General features: G+C 46.1%; 1 protein-coding gene across 1 annotated transcript in view; it reads left to right on the forward strand.

Annotated features, from left to right (window-relative positions):
- The window catches only part of Uba2 (ubiquitin like modifier activating enzyme 2), a 27,532-nt gene extending 4,621 nt beyond the window's left edge, over positions 1 to 22,911 (forward strand). The window contains exons 4-17 of the mRNA XM_059275072.1: positions 2 to 66; positions 1,941 to 2,041; positions 4,240 to 4,361; positions 8,136 to 8,203; positions 9,253 to 9,374; positions 10,257 to 10,356; positions 11,792 to 11,958; positions 14,921 to 15,014; positions 15,111 to 15,223; positions 16,280 to 16,435; positions 17,531 to 17,627; positions 19,222 to 19,327; positions 20,817 to 20,953; positions 22,106 to 22,911. Of these exons, the coding sequence (XP_059131055.1) occupies positions 2 to 66; positions 1,941 to 2,041; positions 4,240 to 4,361; positions 8,136 to 8,203; positions 9,253 to 9,374; positions 10,257 to 10,356; positions 11,792 to 11,958; positions 14,921 to 15,014; positions 15,111 to 15,223; positions 16,280 to 16,435; positions 17,531 to 17,627; positions 19,222 to 19,327; positions 20,817 to 20,953; positions 22,106 to 22,290 (1,633 nt within the window). The 3' untranslated portion in view covers positions 22,291 to 22,911. The remainder of the gene's footprint in view (position 1; positions 67 to 1,940; positions 2,042 to 4,239; positions 4,362 to 8,135; positions 8,204 to 9,252; positions 9,375 to 10,256; positions 10,357 to 11,791; positions 11,959 to 14,920; positions 15,015 to 15,110; positions 15,224 to 16,279; positions 16,436 to 17,530; positions 17,628 to 19,221; positions 19,328 to 20,816; positions 20,954 to 22,105) is intronic.
- Positions 22,912 to 23,430: the final 519 nt, after the last annotated feature.

The raw sequence follows: 23,430 nt of genomic DNA on the forward strand, positions 1-23,430 counted from the left end.
GCCCAGAATATAATGTGGAGTTTTTTCGACAGTTTATATTGGTTATGAACGCGTTAGATAACAGAGGTAAGATGTTTTTAATACGTTGCACATCTCGTTTCCCCTCTTCCCCGTGTCAGAGCTGGTTAGAGATTTAGTGTCCAAGTATGAGTTAGAACTTAAAAGACCCAAAGGAAATGGGAATAGGTGGGGCTTTATGGGTGTGTGACTGTCCATTGGCCAAGCCAGTCTGGAACTCACTATGTTCCCCGGACTGACCTCAAACCAGTCACAATCCTCCTGCCTCAGTCTCTGGTGTGATGGCTGTTTTCTCTAGGACTGATTTTATATTTTTTTCCTGCACAGTCAGCTATCACCCGCTTTGCTATTCTACCAGAAGGTATAGTTAGAAGGGCATTGAAGATTCTGCAGAGCCGGGCGGTGGTGGCTCACGCCTTTAATCCCAGCACTCGGGAGGCAGAGCCAGGTGGATCTCTGTGAGTTCGAGGCCAGCCTGGGCTACCAAGTGAGTCCCAGGAAAGGCGCAAAGCTACACAGAGAAACCCTGTCTCGAAAAACCAAAAAAAAAAAAAAAAAAAAAAAAAAAGATTCTGCAGAGTATGACTGCTTCTGTTTCAGGTTGTTGCAGTATGTCTTGATTTGTGCATAGATCTAGGAAATGTGAATCCCTGGGCGTCCCTCAGGATGATCACAATCCAGATGGGCCAGAGCGCCAGGCAATTTTTAAAGTGCCTTAGGGTAAGGCAGTGAGGTGCCAGCTGTCCTGCTCTGTCTTGAGACAGGGTCTTCAGATTTGCTGAGGAGCTGGGGATGATCTGAACTCTTGGGATCCATTCTGCTTTTGCCTCCCAGGGGCTGGATTGCAGGCCGTACAGCAGGCCTAGTGTAGGCTGTTTTAGTTAAAGGCTATGGCTCTAGAATTGTTCCAGCTGTACCTGTACCACAGGATCCTAGATAAGATCCTTGTAGGTATAACGAATTTGTTTCTGGAAAGCCAGGCATGGTGGGCACTTCTTCAATCCCAGCACTGGGGAGGCAGAGGCAAGTGGATCTCTGTGAGTTTGAGGCCAGTCAGCCCTACGTAACAAGCTGCAGATCAGCCAGGGACTACATAGTGAGACCCTGTCTCGGGGGAAAAATAGTGCTGCAAAGTGTGTATAGTAATTACTAACAGGGAAAAACATTGGAAACCTAATGACTCTTATAACATGCCCCATCTTTTGTCTCCTAACCCTAAACTTCCTTAATGGTTCCCAGTTAGTTAGTGTCCATCCCTTCCTCCACTGCCACGGATTACTTGATGATAGAATGGTGACGTGTTGAGGAGTGGATAGAATAGTTTGCTCAGCTCACACTTTGCTGTCCTAATGATTTTGGTGTTTTTTCTTTAAATTTATTTATTTACGTGAGTTGGTGTTTTTTCTGCATGTATGTCTGTGTAACATGTGCTGACCTGGTGCTCAAGGGATCCAAAAGAAGAGGCTAGAGCCCCTGGGACTGGAGTTACAGACAGTTGTGAGCCACCATGTAGGTGCTGGGAATTGAACCCAGGGGTCTCTGAGGAGCAACCAGTGCTCTTAACTGCCAAGCCATCTCTCCAATCCTACCTTGATGTTTTAGAAGTGCCTTGAGTCAAACCAGGGCTTCATGTCAGACCAGACAGGTGCACCTGCTCTGGCACTTGGGAATCATTTCTAAGAGTCCTTTTCTAGACTAAATTCACAATGTAAATTCCTTAGTTTTTGGTTTTGCTGAGTGTCCGGTAATGGCATGTCGTTGGCCAAGGATGTAGCCCAGTGTTGCAGACAAAAATGGTTGAGTTATCCTCACCATAGTCATGGTGAACATGTGCTTTATTGAAGGCAAGAAATGTTTGCGCAATTGTCATCTTGAACTTGTTGGTGTCATCAGAAACTCACTAACTAGTGTTTTTCTTTCAGCTGCCCGAAACCATGTAAATAGAATGTGTCTGGCAGCTGACGTGCCTCTCATTGAAAGTGGGACTGCTGGTTATCTTGGACAAGTGACCACTATCAAGAAGGTGAAGAAACACTTGGTTCTTATTTTCCACCTATTTACTTGAGACCTAGGAAGGACAGAAACTTCGGATGTATATAGTATAAGCAGGCCAGCATCCAACATATGGAGATTTCATGCTGTATAAGACAGGGTGGGGGGCTGGAGAGATGGCTCAGAGGTTAAGAACACTGGCTGCCCTTCCAGAGGTCCTGAGTTCAATTCCCAGCACCCACATGGTGGCTCACAACCATCTGTAATGAGATGTGGTGCCCTCTTCTGGCCTGCAGGCACATAGGCAGACAGAACACTGTATACATAATAAATAAATAAATCTTTAAAAAAAAAAAAAAAAAAAAGGAAAAAGACAGGGTGGTTTGTGGGTCCCTGGGTAGGTTCATTCAGTTCAGAAAACCTCCACCCTCAAATAAAGCTGGAGGTGCACTAAAGGCAAGAGGGAGAGAGCTTTGACTTTGCCATGTTGTTTCATTTAACTTACCTATTAAAATCCTTCTAGGTGTGGTGGTGCACGCCTTAATCCCAGCACTCAGCAGGCAGAGGCAGGTGGATCTCTGTGAGTTCAAGGGCAGGCTGGTCTACAGAGCAAGTTCCAGGACAGCCAGGGCTACACAGAGAAACCCTGTCTTGAAAAACCAACAAACAAAAATCCTTTGACTGACATGACAAACTGTACAAAAATTCTTAGTTGTTGTGGGACTTTGTGTCATGTTACAGATGATAGGCAGTAATCAGACTTCCAGAAATTACAACAGCCCAGCCTGGGATACATAGTGAGATCTTGTCTCAAAACAATCCAAAGTTACCTTGGGGCCAGTGAGATGGCTCAGTGGGCGCTTGCTGCTAAGCCTGACAGCTTGGGTCTGAGCCCTTGGACCCACGTGTTAGAAGGAGAAAACACTCCCATGAGTCCTCTGATTTCCACACAGGTGCTGTGGTGCTCCTGTGCATGCACACACACACTAAATACATGTAAGAAGTCGATGGTTAGCTTGTGGGCTTGGGAGTCTAGTTCAGTTGTAGAATGAGGTAATAACCAATCCTAACTCGAGATCACTGGTGTTCATTTTTACCTAGAGGAATCCGGTGTACAGCTCTGAAGAGAACTGATGCTTCGGTGGATTTGTGACGTATTTTAAGCGTTTTAGTAAAAACGAAAGAACAGAAGTAGGTGGTGTGCATCTTTAACCTAGCTTTATAAAGTTCAGGGATGGATTAGTTTGTTCTTCAGATCTGTTCTTAGCTCCTTCAGGAAGTAGCCATTAAAATCTACATTTGAAGAGTTCCTTTTTAAAAATGCTTAAAGCGGCCTGGTTTGTCTGGTATTGTTTTGGACTGGGTATCTATGTTACAAAGCATGGCTCTTTCTTTTAGCTGTTGATCTTGGAAGCTTATTCTGTGCCCGTCTCCAGAGGTGGTAGAGGTGGTGTGCCAGTGCGTATAGAATGTAGTGGAGGTTTCTTGAGTCTGCTGCACCAAGGCAGGAGTTCTCCTCCACAGTGTGACGCTTGTCAGTGGCTTCATCCGAGACCTTTGTTGGAAGATGGAGGAGATCCTGAATGCGCATTTAATTTATAAAAGCAGCCTTTGTGGGTTTTGGTTCTTTAACTTACTGTTACGTTGTTTTTATGCTCCCGAGTGAAGGCTGAGGTTGAGACATGCTGAGGATAAAGGGAGATTCATGTGATGGTCCCACAATGGGGATACCTTGTCCCCACCCCCCACCCCCTTTTTTTTCTTTTTGAGACAGAGTTTCTCTACATAACCCTTGCTGTCCTGGAACTTGCTCTGTAGACCTGGCTGGCCTTCAACTCAGAGATATATTGTCCTACCCAGCCTGAGTGCTGGGATCTTAGAGGGGTGCATCACCTGGCTCCCTGTAGTTTTTTGTTGCTTGGTGAAATCAAAAGTAAAAATTCTCTGACTTGGTGGTGTACTGTGGTACTTTCTTCTTTCTGGATTTGCGTTGTTTGGGAATTGGGAGTACTGGTTCCGCCTTAGCTTTGACTGTGGTCACTTGATTTAGCCTTTGTATTATGATTCTGGATTCTTATGTACGGTAAGGATTTTGCAGTCACCAATATTTTAAATTTTTCTTGACAACAAAAACCCAGTTGGAATGTAAATGAGGGAATGCAGTTTCTGCAATTGCACTACCTTATAGCCACCGTGGAATAACTGCTTTCTTGTGCCCTGCCATTATAGGGTGTAACTGAGTGTTACGAATGTCATCCTAAGCCAACGCAGAGAACATTCCCTGGCTGTACGATTCGGAACACACCTTCTGAACCTATTCACTGCATCGTTTGGGCAAAGTATTTGTTCAAGTAAGAGAGTTATGTATCCCTGGCTTGTTTTCAGAGCTGATCATGGAACACGAGGTCATTTTTACTTAAACGGTCTTAAAAGGTTATATTTGTAATGGTTAAATATGGTGAAGAGACTCGAGTGGTTTCCTGGGTTAATTCTGACAACATTCTTTGCATGCTGTAGATGAAGTTTTGGATGTTTAGTCTGGTATTGGACACAGGCATACAACTAAGTTTGTACAAATATATATATTTGGAAATATGAAAACATACTTATAAATACCCTATTGGCTAAAGAAGAAATCACAGTGGAGTTAAAATTTGTAGTGGGGCCGGGTATGCCCAAGGCCCTGGTTAGGATCCTTAACCATCCACAACCAACTCTAACGATAGTGAAAAATACCATCCTGGAACTTGCTAGATGCCTGAATATGGTAGTTAGAAGGAAGGCTACAGGTTACTTACTGAAGAAACGCTGAGCATTGACGAGGTGTACCCCAGCAGAGTTGACAAAACCGCTGGAATGAGAAGAATGAGGTGGACTAAGAAACTGTCAAATTTGGTTACCAGCTCAGGGAGCCTGAGTAGGTAAGAGCTGACAGGGAGCACAGTGCTGGCACAGTAGTAGGGTTCCCAGGCGCAGATCCCCTTTAACACTTTTTTTTTTTTTAAGAGACAGGGTTTCTCTGTGTAGCCCTGGCTGTCCAGGAACTCACTCTGTAGACCAGGCTGGCCTCACACTCACAGAGATCCTCCTGCTTCTGGCTCCTGAGTGCTGGGATTAAAGGTGTGTGCTGCCCAATTTCCCCTTTAACATTTTACATTAATTTGATATATACTTGAAGACTAAGGAACCAAAGCTGATAACATTAGTAACTAGAAAGTTTCTTGCTAGGCATTGGTGGTACACATCTTTAATCCCAGCTCTTGGGAGGCAAAGGCAGGCAGATCTCTTGAGTTCAAGGCCAGCCTGGTCTACAGATTGAGTTCTAGAATAGCCAGGGCTACACAGAGCAGAGAAACCCTGTCTTGAAAAACCAAAAAAAAAAAAAGTTTTCTTGATGTTTTGTAGCTCTTACATAATATCCTTTCTCACCTCTGGGATCCTGTCTTGGACACCTCCTGAGTCGTCATGTCTCTAGCTCTTGGCTGTTCATTTCTTAGATTTTCTATGTGTTGGGTGACTCTTGTGATTTTCAGGACCAGGTCAGCATAGTGACCTGCTGTTGGGGTTTGTCTGGTTTTCCTTGTGAGACTGGGTATTGAGAGGATGACAACAGGAAAAAGATGCTGTTTGTCCCACATGCCAAGGGCAGATGCTGTCAGCATCATCTGTTACTGCTGTGCTGGCCTTGGTAACGTAGCTGAGGTGTCTGAGCTTTGCTCCCCCTGCCGATATGCACTGAACAGTGTAGCAGGGAGCCCCGGGCAGCCAGCTCCAAGGAGTGGAGGTCTTCTTTGAGGACAGTGTGTCTGAGTAATTGTACCTGCACTTCTTGCTAAGTAAATAACTACTTGCACATTTCCCTAAGAGCGTGTGTGTTCTCCTCACTCCCTCCTTCCTTTTTTTTCCCTTGAGACAGGGTCTCCTGTAGCCCAGACTGGCCTGGGACATGCATGCCACGTAGTTGGAGATGACCATGCACTCCTGATCTTCCCACTTCCTAAACGCTGGGGTTGCAGAGGTCTGTAACTAGTACCAGGGGGTCCAGTGTCCTCTTCCAGCCTCACAGGAACACATGCAGTGCGCTGACACACGTTCAGGCAAAAGACTCATTTGTGTTTTAATCCCAGCACTCTAGAGGCAGAGGCAGAGGCAGGCAGATCTCTGAGCTTTAGGACAGCCTGGTCTCTACCCATAGGGAGTTCTAGGACAGCCAGGACTACATAGTGAGACCCTGTCTTAAAGAAAACCAAAATAAATGTTTTTTTGTTTTTTTTTTTTGTTTTGTTTTGTTTTTCATGACAGGGTTTCTCTGTGTAGCCCTGGCTGTCCTGGACTAGCTCTGTAGACCAGGCTGGCCTCGAACTCACAGAGATCCGCCTGACTCTGCCTCTCGAGTGCTGGGATTAAAAGCGTGCGCCACCACCGCCCGGCAAAATAAACAAATCTTTAAAGCAAAATCTTTGAGTGTAGTTGGTATCGTTGTGAGGAAAATTTCTTTGTGATATATGTAAATCTGGGTGGAATAAAAGTCTAGGAACCATTTTCTTAGTTTAGGATTTATTTTAAGTATATGAAGTGTTTTACCTTCACGTATGTTATGGGCACCATGTGCATGCCTGGGGTCCTCATTCAAAAGAGTGGGTCAGATTCCCCGTGTGGGTGTGGGAGGTAAGGCAAGGTCCTCTGGAAGAGCAGTCAGTGCTCTTAACCACAGAGCCATGTCTTCTCCAGCCTTGGGAACAACTTTTTAAGACATGGAAAGAGAGCTAGAGACATGGCTCAGTGGTTAAGAACACTGTCTGCTCTTCTAGAGGACTGGGGTTCAATTCTCAGCACCCACATGGCAGTTAACAACTATCTCTAACTCCAAGATCTGACACCCTTACATAGACATACGTACAGGCAAAATGCCAGTGAAAAGAAAGTAAATGGATTTGTAAAGCCATCAGAGGCATTACAAGGGAAAGGAGTTGCTGTGAGAAAGTGTCGTGTGCCTGGCATCGGAAGACAGCCAGTGACTCAGGGCCGCCTGTTGTGGAGGGAGACTTAGGGTTTGCAGCTGCCTGAAGTTGGGGATCGAAAATGTGTTCCTAAAACCAGTGAAAGTATGGGTGGTCAAAATCGGACACGGTGGTACACGCCTAAACCAGCACTCGAGACAGAGGCAGGTGGATCTCTGGATTCAAAGCCAACCTGGTCTACATAGCGAGTTCCACTACATAGTAAGACCCTGTCGTGACCAACAGCAAAACCTCCACAAAGGGTGGTGTGAGATATGGAGCATGCAGCTCAGTGGGCAGGAGTGTTTGCCCGAGTGATGGAGACCCCACTTTTAACACACTAACTTGACAGACTAGCATGGGTAGATATGTCACACTCAATGGAAGACCCAATCAGGCAGTCTAGAGGGATGTGAAACTTTGACAGTATTGTTGGGATTAGACAGTATGACCAGAAGGGGTTTTCTTGATTTTAGGGTTTTCTTCTTTGTGGGGGAACATGAAAGGCTTCCACCAAGGTAGCTAAGTCATCTCCCTGAGGAAGGGTTGGGTGCCTCTGCCTGTGAGAGCAAACCAGTTTTAGGGTAACTTGGCTGGTGAGGAATCTTAGCTTAACAGCTTAGTATTATTTTCTTTTCCATAAGAGTAAAAAGTGCCAGGGTTGGGGATTTAGCTCAGTGGTAGAGTGCTTTCCTGGCAAGCGCAAGGCCCTGGGTTTGGTCCTCAGCTCTGGAAAAAAAAAAACGTAAAAAGTGTGTTATTCTCCTAAGGTGGTGACCTTGGGCATGTGTGGCCATGTATACTTGTGGAGTAGCCAGCTGCGGGTGCTCTGTTAGTGTCTTCTAGTGTTAAATGTTCTTCAAGAAGGAAGCTTGCCTGTCTCTGCTGACACGTATCAATATTGAAATGTTTGAAACCTGGCTGATAGATATTGTCAAGCATCTCATCTAACCTTGTCCCTGAGGAAACAGGGTACTCTTAGGATTATGTATGGGCTGCGAACCATCAATTGTTTACTATATCCCTGCTAAGCATTTGAACTATTGTACTTTACATATTTGTGGAAAAATAATAACATTTGTTCCAAAAGCCTTTGCCTAAACGTTCACTATTCTGAAATTGCAGCCAGCTGTTTGGAGAGGAGGATGCCGATCAGGAAGTGTCTCCTGACAGAGCCGATCCTGAAGCTTCTTGTAAGTGGCTGTTGCCTTTGCTCTGTTCATTTAATGGTGGTGCCTTAAGGAGCAGCAGTGATTGCTATTATGTGCTAGAGATTGTGTGCTTAATGTGCCATTGCATTTTGAAAAAAATATTTGTATTATTTCACGTGTATGGGTGTTTTGCCTGCATGTACATCCAGTCCTATCATCCAGCTTTTAGGGGGTTGTTGGTTTGTTGTTTGCTGGTAGGTTTTTTTTGCTTGTTTTTGAGACAGGGTCTTTCTGTGTGACCCTCATTGTCCTGGAAAGCAGAGAGATCCATCTGCTTCTCTCTCCCAGAGTGCTAGGATTAAGGTGTATGCCACCACACCCATCCCCTCATTATGTTATTAAACCTTTTAACAAAGGAGTAGTTCCATTTTACTAGTAAGAAAGGAAATCAAGATGGCTTGAGCCTTTAATCCCTGCACTCAGGAAGCAGAGGGGTGGATATCTGAGTTCGAGGCCAGCCTGGTCTACAGAGTGAGTTCGAGGGCTACACAGGGAAACCCTGTCTGGAAAACTCCAGAAAAAAAAGAAAAGGAATCAAGACAAGACATTCACAGATGTAATCATTAGGGCTGGGAGCAGTACTCTATTCTATCTATAGGGCCATGCTCTGAGCTGTTACACATGTGCCCATTAGAAACTAAGGCACAGGGCTGGAGAGATGGCTTGTGATCAGAGTACTGGCTAGTCTTCCAGAGGACCTGGGTTCAATTCCTATCACCCATGTGTTGGTTCACAACCTTCTGGAACTCCAGTTCCAAAGGATCTTGTATCTTCTGTCTTCTATCGGCGCAAGTTAGCCATTTGGTGTACATACATACATGTAGGTCAAACCACAAGTGCATATAAAATAAAACTTAAATTAGAAAAAAACTCAGGCCACAGAGCAGTGGTGGTACAAACAAACCAAAACCACACTGGTACTCACGTTACTGTCCTGTTATCTGAATGTGTTACATATAGCTGCCTCCCATTGAGTGACTGCCTCAGGTGAGAATGTAATTGTACATTGAAATACGATGCTTGCTTTGTAGGGGAGCCAACAGAAGCTGAAGCCAGAGCCAGAGCTTCTAATGAAGATGGAGATATTAAGCGTATTTCCACTAAGGAATGGGCTAAGTCAACCGGATATGATCCAGTTAAACTTTTCACCAAGGTTAGGTTTACTGTTTGTTTGTTTGTTTGTTTGTTTTAATGTAATGTATTTAGAAGGGTACACATATGCCATGGTGCTCATATGGAGATCAGAGGACAACTTTGTGGAGTTTTGTCCTTCTGCCTTTACATGGGCTCCAAATTGTTACGTGATACTATTCTGAGGGAGACAGAAACATCAGTTTGCCCCAAATAGGGAACTGACCAGACCAGATTACTGATATACCAAAGCTCAACTTTGTGGATCAGGGAGTTTTTGGTTTTGTTTTGGTTTTTTCAATGGGTGTTGGGAATGGAGGTTTGAGACAGGTTTCTCTGTGTGGCTCTGGCTGTCCTGGAACTTACTCTGTAGATTTGCCTGACTCTGCCTCCTGAGTGCTGGGATTGCAGATGTGGGCCACCCCCGCCGGGCAGCTCTTATTGACTCTTTATAACTTCAAGATGTTTACTAACCCCACCCCAAGATGAAAGGGGCAGAAGTGGAACACAAACCCTCTAAGCACGTAGTATTTCAAAACAGTATTGAGAAACTGGATTGAATTCAAGCAGAGCTGGTGTGTTTTGTTGTTGTTTGTTTTTGGAGACAGGGTGCTGGTGTGTTTGACTGAGTCCTTTAGTTTATGTCACTGTGTTTCAGACTGATTTGTGATTTGGCGGGGTAGGTAGGAGGGCCTGGGTGGTCAGCAGAGCTGAGAGTAACATTGCCCTGCATTCTCCAAATATTTGAACTTTTATGGTGGTGTTGAAAATTGTTACTCTGCCTATATATGCCATGCCTTTAAACCTGCTTTCATGGTATCATTATAGTAACTCAGCAAAATTTGATCTGTTTGTAATGAACTTGGGCTCTATAGGACTCATGGGATTTGTTTGTTTATTTCAGCTTTTTAAAGATGATATTAGGTATCTGCTGACAATGGACAAACTCTGGCGCAAGAGGAAACCTCCAGTTCCACTGGACTGGGCGGAAGTGCAGAGTCAAGGTAAACAGTGCAGCTAGTCACTGGTGGTGGCGCACGCCTTTAATCCCAGCACTCGGGAGGCAGAGGCAGGTGGATCTCTGTGAGTTTGAGGCCAGCCTGGGCTAGAGTGAGTTCCTGGACGGCCAGGGTTCTACACAGAGAAACCCTGACCCGTGGGGGGGGGGGGGAGGGGAGAGAATGAGAGAATGAGAATGCAGCTAGTCCTTCACATACCATGGGATGCTGTCAGCTAAAGCATGTGTGTGTTTGAGTGGTTGGGCTAATTATAAAGAGAAAAGTCATTAGACAAAACACCCCAGAGCAGGAGCTGCAGTCCTGCTTTTATAAGCTGGCTGTTCTCTCTCTCTCTCTCTCTCTCTCTCTCTCTCTCTCTCTCTCTCTCTCTCTCTCTTTTAAACTGTCAATGATTAGGAAATTGTGATTTCATTATTCCTGAAGTGTTGTGGGTATATGTACAAATCTGCCTTTGTACTCCTGAGATTATTTCTTTAAGATTTAACTTAGAAATACATTTTTAAAAATTAGGGGGCTGTAGAGATGGCTCAGAGGTTAAGAGCACTGACTGCTCTTCTAGAGGTCCTGAGTTCAATTCCCAGCACCCACATGGTGGCTCACAACCATCTGTAATGAGATCTAGCACCCTCTTCTGTGTACATAATAAATAAATAAATCTTTAAAAAAAATTATAGTCAAGGAAATAAAACAGTTGTACAGGGCTGGAGAGATAGCTCAAAGGTTAAGAGCACTGACTGCTCCTCCAGAGGTCCTGAGTTCAATTCCCAGCACCCACATGGTGGCTCACAACCATCTGTAATGAGATGTGGTGCCCTCTTCTGGCCTGCAGGCATACATGCTGTATACATAAATAAGTAAATCTTTAAAAAAAAAAAAAAAACCAGTTGTACAAATGACTTCTTTCTCACTGGCATCCTGTGTTTTCTTTATCTGAACTGTGCTGCAGCTCACAGCAAGACTGAACTTAGAGGTCCCTGAGTGACACGTAGCAGCACTCAGCAGTGACATTGTGTAATGTTGGGCAGATGGAAGCATGACTGACAGCTCGGGCAAAAGATGATTTTTACCTTTTTCTTTTATGTTTACTTTTCCACTATATGGTTATGTGCACATGGGTGTAGGTTCCCACCAAGGCCAGAAGAGAGTGTTGGGTCGTCTGGAAGAGCAGCCAGTTCTCTTAACTGCTAGCTTCTCTCCAGCCCTGCCATTATATTCTTGAATATTCCAAAAAATCGCACGAGATCCTGACATGGTCTTAGGCAGTCCCCTGCTTCAACAGTCTCCTTGCACACACACTGGTAGTGATAACTACCCAATAGAGTTCGTTTCTTGTTGTCACATCTTAATGGCCAGCAGTTGAATCTATTGAATAGACCAAGGTAGAATGAGGTGTTTAACAAGTATTCTTACTCTTTTTTAGGAGGAGAAGCAGATGCATCCGATCAGCAAAACGAGCCCCAGTTGGGTTTGAAAGACCAGCAGGTTCTCGATGTGAAGAGCTATGCAAGTCTGTTTTCCAAAAGCATCGAGACTCTGAGAGTTCATTTAGCAGAAAAGGGAGATGGAGCTGAGCTCGTATGGGATAAGGTTTGTTTTGAAATGTGTCAGTCACTTACGTATCTCACTTGTGGTTCCTGTGCTGTAAGAAAGGCTAACAACTTGGGGTGTTGCTTGCCTTGTTTGAATATTTTCCTCTCCAGTTGTAAATTAGAATATGAGTTTTCTATGCTTCTAGTAATGCGCTCATGGCTTGTGTTCTATTGACTAGAAAATGATTTATCCCAGCGGGATGTTTGAGTTAGAAAAACAGATATAGGGGCTGGAGAGATGGCTCAGAGGTTAAGAGCACTGACTGCTCTTCCAGAGGTCCTGAGTTCAATTCCCAGCAACCACATGGTGGCTCACAACCATCTGTAATGAGATCTGGTGCCCTCTTCTGGCCTGCAGGCATACATGTTGTATACATAATAAATAAATAAATCTTTTAAAAAAAAAAGAAAGAAAGAACGAAAAACAGATATAAAGTCCTCTGCTTTGGGAGGCAACAGCTCATCTGCCTGATTTGACCTTAAAAATACGTTCCCCACCCCCACCCCAGAGACTGAATTGTCAACGATAGTTGAGCACTGTGTGGCTCAGGCTAGCCTTAACAGTTGAAAAGCATGTGCTGTCATATTCAATTCTGAGATTGCCTTTCTGTTGAAGTGGATAGAGTTTTCTTTCAGAAGCCTGGGAGAGCAAAGCCAGGCCTGGCCCACACCTATAGTCCAAGCACTTGGGAGGCTGAGGTAAATCATCATGTTTGAGGTCGTCCCAGCCTGTAGAGTAAGCCTGGTCTTGTTGTGTCTGAGAGAGGGTCTCTAGTGCAAGCTAGCCTCAGTCTCCCTCTGTTGCTGGGGGTGACCTTGATCTCCTGACCTTGCTTCCTCCCCGTCAGTTATGTAATGTTGGAGATCGAACTCGGCCTCTCGTTTGCTAGAAGGCTGCTCTCCATTTGAGCTGCATTCCCAGGGAAGATGCATTTGTTTTTAAAGTTGAAATTGTAGTAGAAGTTCACTGTTTAACTGACATTTGAATTGCTGGTAAAACCGATTACGTGACAGTTTGTTTATTCCTATTGTGCCAGCACTTTACTGTGAGACCTGAGATGTGTCTGTGGCTCTTTGCTGGGATGCTCACTTGCCTGACATGCGTGGGGCCCTGGGGTTCATCCCCAGCAGGGGAAGGAAAGGAAAGATTGCTATGGGTCTCAAAGTGAGGAGAAATGATTGGCCAGTTTTAGAATCCTCAGATAACTATGCACGAACGTTGAAACTTCGGTTGAATCAGATAATCTAACACAAAGCTGGTGGATTTAGATTTTTGAAATTCTTCTAAACACTAGTCTCTTGGTTTGTGTGATAGAAATGGTAGGTTTTAAAATATTTTCTTTGTTGTTATTCTAGCCATTTGGAAAGATTCTGTTTGTTCCCTGGGGCCAAAAAGGCGCTCATGGACCTGAACACTGCTGCCTTCATGACTGCCCCTCATGGTGTCAGCCAGTTCCTGAGAGATGGGGTGGTTTGGTTGTTTTGTTTTGTTATTCATGTATTTTATGTAGATGAGTGCTCTGTCTTCATGCACACCAAAAGAGGGCATCAGATCCCATTACAGACAACTGTAAGCCACCATGTGGGTGCTGGGAATTGAACTCAGGTCCTCTGGAAGAGCAGCCAGTGCTCTAACCTCTGAGCCATCTCTCCAGCCCCACAAGCCATTTCTTTAAGAATAAAGGCATCTAGCTGGGCATGGTGGCACACACCTTTAATTCCAACATTGGGGTGGGAGGGAGGGACAGCAAATCCTGTCTCGAAAAAAGTAAAAAAAGAAAGAATAAAGGCATTCACAGAGCGAGGCAGCTACTTCTCACTCAAGAACTTACCAAAATAGGAGGAGATGGCCCGACATGATGGCCCATACCTTTAGTCCCAGTGTTTGGGAAGCCGAGGCAGATGGATCTCTGTGAGTTCGAGGCTAGGCTGAGCTACATAGTAGGTTCCAGGATAGACAGGGATATGTAGTGAGACCGTATCTCAAAAAAAAAAAAAAAGTTAAGGTAGAGACCATCAGGCCGGGGAGTAGCATTTTGCTTTTGGGTTTGAACTGGGTACGTGAGGAGCTGAGGCCAAGCTCTTGCAGCCTTTGCTTCACTCAAGAGCATGTGCTGTATATGGCAGAAGCCACCTCTGGGCTCTTCATTACTCGTGGGAAAATGGCCCTAAGGCGCTAAGCTGGGCATGTTAGTGCATACCTTTAATCCCAGCACACAGGAGGAATAGGCAGCAGGCAAATCTGAGTTCTCCAGGCCAGCCTGGACATGGACATCTGTTCTGCTCTAGCTTTACACAGTAAAGAGACTTACAGCCTGTGAGTTCACAGCCACATCTGGGAAAGGCCTTGCTGCCAGGACTTAGCAGAGATTCAGCAAGGCTAAACAGGTTGTCCTTGCCTAGATTCTCTGTGTATCTAGCAACCTCACTACTAATGGACCCAGAAAGGGCTTCCTTCAATGAAAAAGGTGTTTGGCTGTACACATAGCCTCTGTGCATTTGGTTTTGTTTTTCAAAGATGCTTTCATTTTTTGTTTGATGTGTATAATTGTTGTGCTTGCACATGGGTAAGACAGGATTGAGTCTCCTGGAAAATGGGTGCTGAGAACTGAACTCTGGTTCTTTGTAAGGGCTGCAAGTGCTTCTAACTGACCACTGGGCCATCCTTCCAGTTCACCAGTGCATTTGTTTAAGCGGGAATGCTTTCCTAGCACGCATGGTGGTTGTTAGTGTTCTTGGCAGACTCTTCCTGGACTGGAGAACCTGATGAGCCCCTTTCCCTACACAGTCAGCCTCCATGCTACTTCCTGTGAGGCCGGCCACAGCTGTCCCGCCTCTGGAGCAAAACACCCCTTGTTCTGGCTGTGTGTCTGCGACATTACAGATGTGCAGATGTGGCTGATTGGAAGGTAACGCAGTGAGATGGCTGTGATTGGCCTTGTGATTTGTGTTCCTGGCAGGACGACCCACCAGCAATGGATTTTGTCACTTCTGCCGCAAACCTCAGGATGCACATTTTCAGCATGAATATGAAGAGCAGATTTGATATAAAGTGTAAGTTGTTTGTACTTTGGTTGTATCATCAACAAACCCCTGCAGAGTTTTCTGTTTTGACAACTAAACATGTTTGTTTGTCTTTCTGTCCTCTAGCAATGGCGGGGAACATCATTCCTGCTATCGCTACTACTAATGCAGTGATTGCCGGGTTGATCGTGTTGGAAGGACTAAAGATTTTATCTGGAAAAATAGACCAGTGTAGAACCGTGAGTACCTTCGGTTGTTTAGTTTTGGCTTTTGAGACGGTTCCTCACTATGCCCTCGCTGATCTGGAACTCACTCTGTAGACCAGGCTGGCCTTGAACTCACAGGGATCCACCTGCCTCTGCCTCCTGAGTTGTGAGATTAAAGGCATATTGTACCACTACACCCAGTTATTTAACCTTCTTTTTAGAGTGATTTTATAAGAAATACATTAAATGTGCTGGGAATTGAACTAAGAGATGCTTTTGGAATTTTGAGACTGTCTGATGTTGCCGAGGCTGGCCTTGAGCTCACAGTGTAGCTGAGGATGACTTGAACAGGCCCTCGAGAGCATGTGCACTCCCACCCCACACCCAGCTTGATTCAGTTTTCTTTTTATTTACTTTAATTTGGTATGCCGGGTTTTTAACTTCTAAGAATTTTTTCTTTTTCTTTTCTTTTTTTTTTTTTTTTTTTTTGAGACAGGGTTTCTCTCTGTAGCTTTGGAGCCTTTCCTGGATCTCGCTCTGTAGATCAGTCTGGCCTCAAACTCACAGAGATCCACCTGGCTTTGCCTCCTGAGTGCTGGGATTAAAGGCGTGTGCCACCACTGCCTAGCTTAGAATTTTTTCCTTTAAATGATAAATGTTTCACAGAAAACTGAATGTTTCCTGGGGTTTCAGCTTGAGTTAAGAACAATGCTATTAAGCTTATGGAAGTAAGAGCACTGGCTGCTCTTCTGGAGGACCCAGGGTCCATTCCCAGAACCCATAGCATACTTGAAACTGTCACTTCAGTGGCGCAGGATCCGAGGTCCTCTTCTGGCTTCTGCGGGGACTGAATGCATAGTATAGTGTTGGGCACAGGCCCATGGAGGGAGAACAACCATCTACATAAAGTAATAAAAGAAAGAAAAAAAGTCTTCAGTCCCAGCACCCAAGAGATCTCCAGGCGGATCTCTGAGTTCGAGGCCAGTCAGGGCTACACAGAGAAACCTAGTGGGGGGAGGTTCTAGATTCATCTATATATAAAGTGGAAATGCAGTGTTTCTGATTCCTGCTTGTGTTTTTTCTCTGAAGATTTTTTTGAATAAACAGCCAAACCCAAGAAAAAAGCTCTTGGTGCCCTGTGCACTGGATCCTCCGAACAGCAACTGTTATGTTTGTGCCAGCAAGCCAGAGGTGACTGTGCGGCTGAATGTCCACAAAGTGACTGTCCTCACCTTACAGGATAAGGCAAGTACAAGGACTGGTTCTGTTTTCCTTTTAAACGAGCCGAGGATGGAGGTCAGCCTTTCCGGTGTTGCCGTGACAAACTTGACATCGGATTCTTGCCCTGGAAAGCCTTGGCTGCAGAGTGAGCAGTGCTACTCCTGGATGCCCTCGCAGTCCAGGTTCCCACTGGCCTCTTGAGTCTGTGCTTCCAGGATGGATGCCTCCTAGAAAGGGTGGTGTGCTTGGCTGGAGTGTGGATCCTAGCCGGGCAGCAGATGGACAGTGGGGAAGTCGGTATTTCTCACAAACAGCAGTTCCTTTCAGTTGTCCTGGTGTTGTTGGTGAACAAATCGCATGTATAATACCTGGCTAAGGCTGGGTGTGCCCTGTTTCTCTCCGAACGAAAACCCTGGAGTAACTTCATCCTGAAGGATGTGTGTATGATGCTCTTTCCTATGACGTAGTTGTTAGTTGGTATTTGCTGTGGAGCTGAAAGGACTCCTGAGTGTGGAGCTTCACTTGTAGAGAGCTTCCATTTTTAGGAGCAGGTAGGATTTAACACTACTGTCACTTACGTTGCATCTTGGAAATTAAGGGGAGATGTTGTTTGGAACAGAAAGGTTGTCCAATTAGGCATTTTCCTAACACCTTCCATGACAGAGCTGACATGGAGACTGAAGGGAAATGTGTCAGATACTCTGCCCAAGCCTAATCTGCAGGGAGCAGAGAGGAGAGCATCTCCAGGTTCTCAGGCTGCATCTGTGGGCAGATGTGGGCAACTCCTTGGTTTCCTGCTGTCAGAAGCAGAGAGAATAGTAAAGGACAACAGGCCAGAGAGACACTCAGTGGGTCAGACAGACCTGACGAGTCCCTCGGTGGAAGGAGGGACCCAGTTCCAAACATTTGTATGGCCTGTACCTGTGTGCTGTGGCACCTGTGTGTGCACACTCACATAGATATCACACACACACACACACACACACAGTACTCACGTTTTGAAGAATAACTTGAACCCTCTCCAATGAAAAAGTAAACCTGTATAGCAAAGCAATATATAGAGTTTCTTATGGTCTTTAATGACCTGCATGAGTTGATATTTAATTGTTCCCCTTTTAGATAGTGAAAGAGAAGTTTGCTATGGTGGCACCGGATGTCCAAATTGAAGATGGGAAAGGAACAATCCTGATCTCTTCGGAGGAGGGAGAAACAGAAGGTACCAGGCTTGCTCCTCGCCGGGCGGCTGCCTGAGGAGGGCTGGGCTGGCCCTTGCTTGTGGGTCAGTGTGGTGTTTGCTGTCACAGTCGCAGGGGTCAGTGTGGTGTTTGCTGTCACAGTCGCAGGGGTCAGTGTGGTGTTTGCTGTCACAGTCGCAGGGGGCACTCGTTCAGTTCTCCCAGGGTGCTGCTTATCGTCCACAGCTCCAGACCTGGAGGCTTTCCGGAGTTGGTGGACTCGGGTGTGTGTGTGTGTGTGTGTGTGTGTGTGTGTGTGTGTGTGTGTGTGTGTGCGCGCGCGCGCGCGCGCAGATGGTGGCTTTTCACACATTGTAATACTGTGGTTCATTTCCAAGGACGCGCTGTCTGTATCATGGGCCCTAGGGCTAGGTTGGTGGTGAGTGTGCTCTTCAGGCTGCTAGCCATACTGGGGAGTGTATAAAGTCTTTTTTATTCCAGAGCGGCAAGGTCAGGCCATGCAGTGGTGGTGCATGCCTTTACTTTCAGCACTCAGGAGGCAGAGGCAGGTGGATCTCTGAGTTCCAGGACAGCTAGGGCTGTCCTGTTACACAGAGAAGCCCTGTCTCGAAAAAAACCAAAATGAATGGCAAGTTCTTGGTAGATGGAACTTTCCCACCCCTACCCCAGGTTCAAAATCCAACAGAGCATTGCACCTGCTAGCTAGGTCAGCCCTCCACCACTGAACTGCTTTCTAGCTTTGTTATAAACTTTGTTGAGATTTCCTGTCAGGAGCGAGAATGCAGTCAGATGAACCAGTCCCTGTCCTTAAAGGGGAGAGGAAGCAGGAGGATCAGAAGTTAAGGCCCGTCTTAGCTACGGGGTATATCTGAGGCATGGAGCACACACCTTAATCAGGCACTCAGGAGGCAGAGGCGGAAGGATCTCTGAGTTTGAGGCCAGCCTGGTCTACAGAGCAAGACCCTATATTTAAAGAAGAAAAAAAAAAAAATCAGGATTCATGTTGGTAGTAGTTTTGCTTGTTGAGAAATCATTTGAGATATTATGCCATGTGTAGAGGTTGTCTGTTGGTTTGCCGTTTGGGGGGTCTGGTTTAAATCAGTTTGCTCTGAATGGGAGGTTGTTTTGTAGCTTAATGTTCCGGGCTGAATTCCTAAGTGCCTACCAGCACAGTTAGTTTGCGGTGACTATAAGTCCCGCAGCCTGGAGCACTGAACCGTCAGAAACTTTGCCCCAGGCCTCTTCTCCTTGTTGTGTCTTCACATGGGCTTTCTTAAGAGATGTGCATCCCTGATCTCTGGGGGCCAGACTTCTATAGGGACAGTTTTATTTGTCTGAATAAGAGTCTTGTGTAGCCCAGGCTAGCTCCCCTGCCTCCACCTCCCAAGGGCTAGGGTTACAGGCATGTGAAAGACTGTTTTTAACTTGTTATCACTTGTACAAAGCTGTATCGTCAAATGCAGTCACTTTCTTGGGTACTGTGGGTCAGGATTTGAGAATGCCATTTGGGGGGGGACACAGTGATGCCATAATGGAGTGTGCTTTTTAAGAGTTAACCTGCCTGCCTGCACTGTGAAGACCTAATTAAGGCACCCCCATTCTGTTCACATCTAGCTAATAACCCCAAGAAGTTGTCTGATTTTGGCATTAGAAATGGCAGCCGGCTTCAAGCAGACGACTTCCTTCAGGACTACACTTTACTGATCAACATTCTTCATAGGTAGGAACTGTGGTGCTGGGGTAAAAACACAAGGGCGCGCGAGGAGAGAGGAGCTCTCAGTAGAGCGAGCTGCACAGGGTCTGCTTGACTTGGTCGCTGAGGTCACGGGGCTCTACCTGCTGGGGTTCACAAACACAGGGATAACAACTAACTGTTTCAGGATGAAAAACTAAAGGCTTAGAGGATGGCTGATGGGCAGGCTTTTGACAGGTGGGGGCCTGCAAGGCGCTCAGGCGAGCGAGGCTGCACTTGCAGGCCCGAGTTCGGTTCCCAGGACTCAGGGGGTGAAAGGAGAGAGCCCACTCTCACTAAATAAATTCAAAGGTTTAAATCTTAGGTATAAATTCGTAATAAACTTTTGAGGTAAATTTGTAAGGTAAATTTATTTCCATAATTCAACTGTAATAAGATCTTGATGTTTTTCTTTTTTACATTTTTAAGATTACATTGATTTTGTGTGTTGTATGTACATGAGAGTGTGAGTGGGTATATGTATACATAGTCACACGCACCATGACAGTGCATGTGGGAGTCAGAGGAGCCTGGCTTCAGCTAGCTGAAGTTTAGTTTAGTTTTTAATTTTATGTATGTGGGAATGTTTTGTCTGTGTGTGCGCGTGCGTATGCAGTGTCCAAACACGGCATTGGATCCCCTGGAACTGAGGTTACAGGTGGCTGTGAGCTGCCATCGGGGTGCTAGGAGAAGAACCCGGGTTCTGGAAGAGCAGCCAGTGCGTGCTCCTAACTGCTGAGCCGTCTCTCCAGCCCCGTTGGAGTATATTGTAAACATGCCTGTAAGTCGTGCAGACTGACATAAAAGGTTGTTATAAAGTGTGCTGTCGGCACTGTTGTAAAATCTGCAGTTACATAATGGAGGACTCAGCTAGATGGCAGAGGTGTGCTGTCTCTGGTCTCCTTGGGACACCAGCTAGGTGGCAGTGGCAGGCAGGCGTGTGTTTACTTGTGACAGAAAACCACAGGAAAGGACAGGACTGTTCAAGTGTCTAAAGGAGGAGCAGGGCCAGGGTGAAGGTTTGTGCCTGGCTTACTTACCTTGTGTTTAAGTCTCGGGACAGAACTGCTTTTAAAGATGTGCGCCCTCTGTTCACCCTGACACATGACCTCCCTCCCATGTATGAAAGTGAGGAGTTGCCTGTAAAGGTGGGGAAGTCCAGGAACCACATGACCCCAGAACAGAGGTCAGATCATAAATGGAGTGAAGGCTCTTGGGTGTCGCAGCTGGAAAAAGCATGGCTCAGAGTTGCTGGGCTGCAGAACTGCTTGTTAGCAGCGTTAGCGACACAAAGAAAAACCAGCCTTTACCCTTTGAATCAGAAAAGCTCTGCTCTGTGATCTTTTTCATGAGAGTATTGTGAGAATGAGAACCTTCTGAGGCGCAGTGCACTCTGGGCTGTGAGGGAGGCTCCAGTCCTTTACCTTGTAAGCTTGCATCCCTGGTCTCTGGCTCACAGACTGGCTTTCTCTTACAGTGAAGATCTAGGAAAGGATGTTGAATTTGAGGTTGTTGGTGATGCCCCAGAAAAAGTAGGGCCCAAACAAGCTGGAGATGCTGCCAAAAGCATCACCAACGGCAGTGACGACGGTGCCCAGCCTTCCACCTCCACAGGTGAGTCACCTCCAAGCCAGAAGACTTGAGACACTAACGCTGAGCTGATTTGGAGTTGATTGTGTAATGAACTTGAGTTTTATGAACTGTGAAGACCTTTAAGGCTGGGGATATGGGTAGAGGGAGTGGGAACGGTTTTCTGACTCCCTCCCCAATCGCACTCATGGCAGGCTGTGGGCTTACTTCCTGGCTCACTGTCTGTCTAAGCTGCCAACTGCCTGTTTGATTTGGAAGTCTCAAATCACACATCTGGCTCTTTGAGCAGGTGCTTGGAGGGTGGGTGTGACTTCAGGTAGGCGGAGCTCCTAAGCAGAGCCCACTGGAGAGCGATCTCAGGGGTCCAACCCTTCGCTGCTCTCTGGTTGGACTGTTACCTCCTCTGACATCCTCTCCATTTTTTTTGTGCAGGAAACTGAAGGTTAACAGTTTTTACCTCTGTTTCCATCCATTTGACCCCGTGTCTTTCGGTGTCACTTAGAATGTCTGCTCTGAGCTGTAGCATCCTCTGAGGATGAGGCTGTGGAACATGGCCCTCTTGGCTGGCCCGATCTCCCTCCCCACAACTGAAGTATTGTAATGCTGACCCTCTGCTGTGGCGGGTTTTGAAGGCGATATAGGGAAGATTTGGGGTTTTTTTGACGGGGGAGGGGGGTAGGACTAAAGAGCACAAGTGTGGGGGTCTTGGAGTTTGAAGCCTGACCACGTTTTGTGGCCTAGAGTCCATCTTGTCCCTCGGTTTCCTTTCTGGAAGTGGGATAATAATGTTGTCTTCTTTATAGGGATGATTAGATGAGTTTGTGCACAGTGCTCAGAGCAGTCCCTGGCGGTTGTAAGTGCTTGTTGCTGTTGCTGCTCTTTTTTCTGTTAGGGTGCCCACTCCCTTTCTCAGTGGAGACTCAGGAGGCATGATGATGCATTTGAATTATGTGTTAGTCACAATTGTTTGTTTTGCTTGGAAAAAATGGGAATTGGCCCAGGGTTGGTTCCCCAGTAGCACCTTCTAAAAGTAGACATGCTTGTTACACAGAACACTGGAGACACAGTCCCTGGGGGTGGCCAGTGAGGGTGGCTTCCGGTCAGAATGAGGAGGCCTTGGAGAGCCGCTGCTGTCTCCCACACTTCACCGCTCTTTGCATTGTTTTCCGAAATAAGCACTAGAGCAAGACGATGTGCTCATAGTTGATTCAGACGAAGAAGGCCCTTCCAATAGCACCGCCGACGGCAGTGAGGACGAGAGGGCCCGCAAGCGGAAACTGGAAGAGACTGGGGGTGCCGGTGCCAAGAGGTCCCGCCTGGAGCCCACGGAAGATCTTGATGACATCATAGCGTTAGACTGAGCAGACTCCTGGCCCTTGACCTGGTGGAGCCGAAGGTTTTGTCCTTGGTTGCAGAGGGAAAGCACGGGCTGCGGTGGCTTTGGTTCCGCTCCTGTGAAAGCATCCATTGCTAAGACTTAGAGACTGCGGGGCTGTGTTGATGTAGGAGTAGTGTTCGAGACCCTGTGAACAAAGCCGGGGGGACCAGTGAGGAGCTGAGAGGATGCGTGCATGTTGCTTCCCTGTAAATAGCCTTAGCTGTCATTTCCTAGTGGAAGATACTGTGGGGTAGGAACGCTGAGACCTGGTTATAAATATTACGCCTTTATTTTTGGCTAGAGAAGAGTTATTTTTAGCCTAGATCTAACCATTTTCATACTCTTACCTGAAAGACTCACAGAAGTGTCAAGTGCTATGCATTGAAACTTGTTTTTTAAATGTTACCTGGCACTGTGTATATTAATGTAAAACAATGTTAATTTACTCAAACTTTCAGTTTGTACTGCCTGGTATGTCTCTGTAAGAAGCCAGTTTTTGTGTATTTGTTACAGTTTCAGGTTATTTATATTTGATGTTTTGTAAACGCAAACAACAAATATACTGTACTTATGGACCAAATAAATGGTGTCTGCATACTTGTTACCCACTTCTGCTGCTTTAATGGTTTGTATCTACACTTCTGAGGACTGCCTCCAGGCTGGGACAGCCGGGTGTGGTGGCCCACACCAGAGCCAGGCGGATCTCTGTGAGTTCCAGGCCAGCCTGGTCTGCAGAGTGAGATCCAGGGCAGTCACCAAAACTACACAGAAAAACCCTGTCTCGAAAAACCAAACAAAACAAAAAAACAAAAAAGAATTCAGGATGGGCAGTGGTAGTGTGCCTTTAATCCCAACTTGGGAGGCAGAGGCAGGTGGATCTCCATGAGTTCAAGGCCAGCTGGGTCTACAGAACAAGTTCCAGAACAACCGGGTCTACATGGAGAAACCCTGCCTCAAAACAAAAAAAAAGAATTCAGGATCCTACTTAGCTTCATGGTGAGATTGAAGCCAGCCTGAGCCTCATGAGACCACCTCAAAATCCCAACCAACTGAACTACATCCAGGGCTGGCTGAGGTGGCACTCAGTGCTTGGGAAGTGTGTGAAAGGCCATGGGTTTGATAA

The sequence above is a fragment of the Peromyscus eremicus genome, chromosome 1 (genome assembly GCF_949786415.1).
Source record: "Peromyscus eremicus chromosome 1, PerEre_H2_v1, whole genome shotgun sequence".
Classification (NCBI taxonomy): domain Eukaryota; kingdom Metazoa; phylum Chordata; class Mammalia; order Rodentia; family Cricetidae; genus Peromyscus; species Peromyscus eremicus.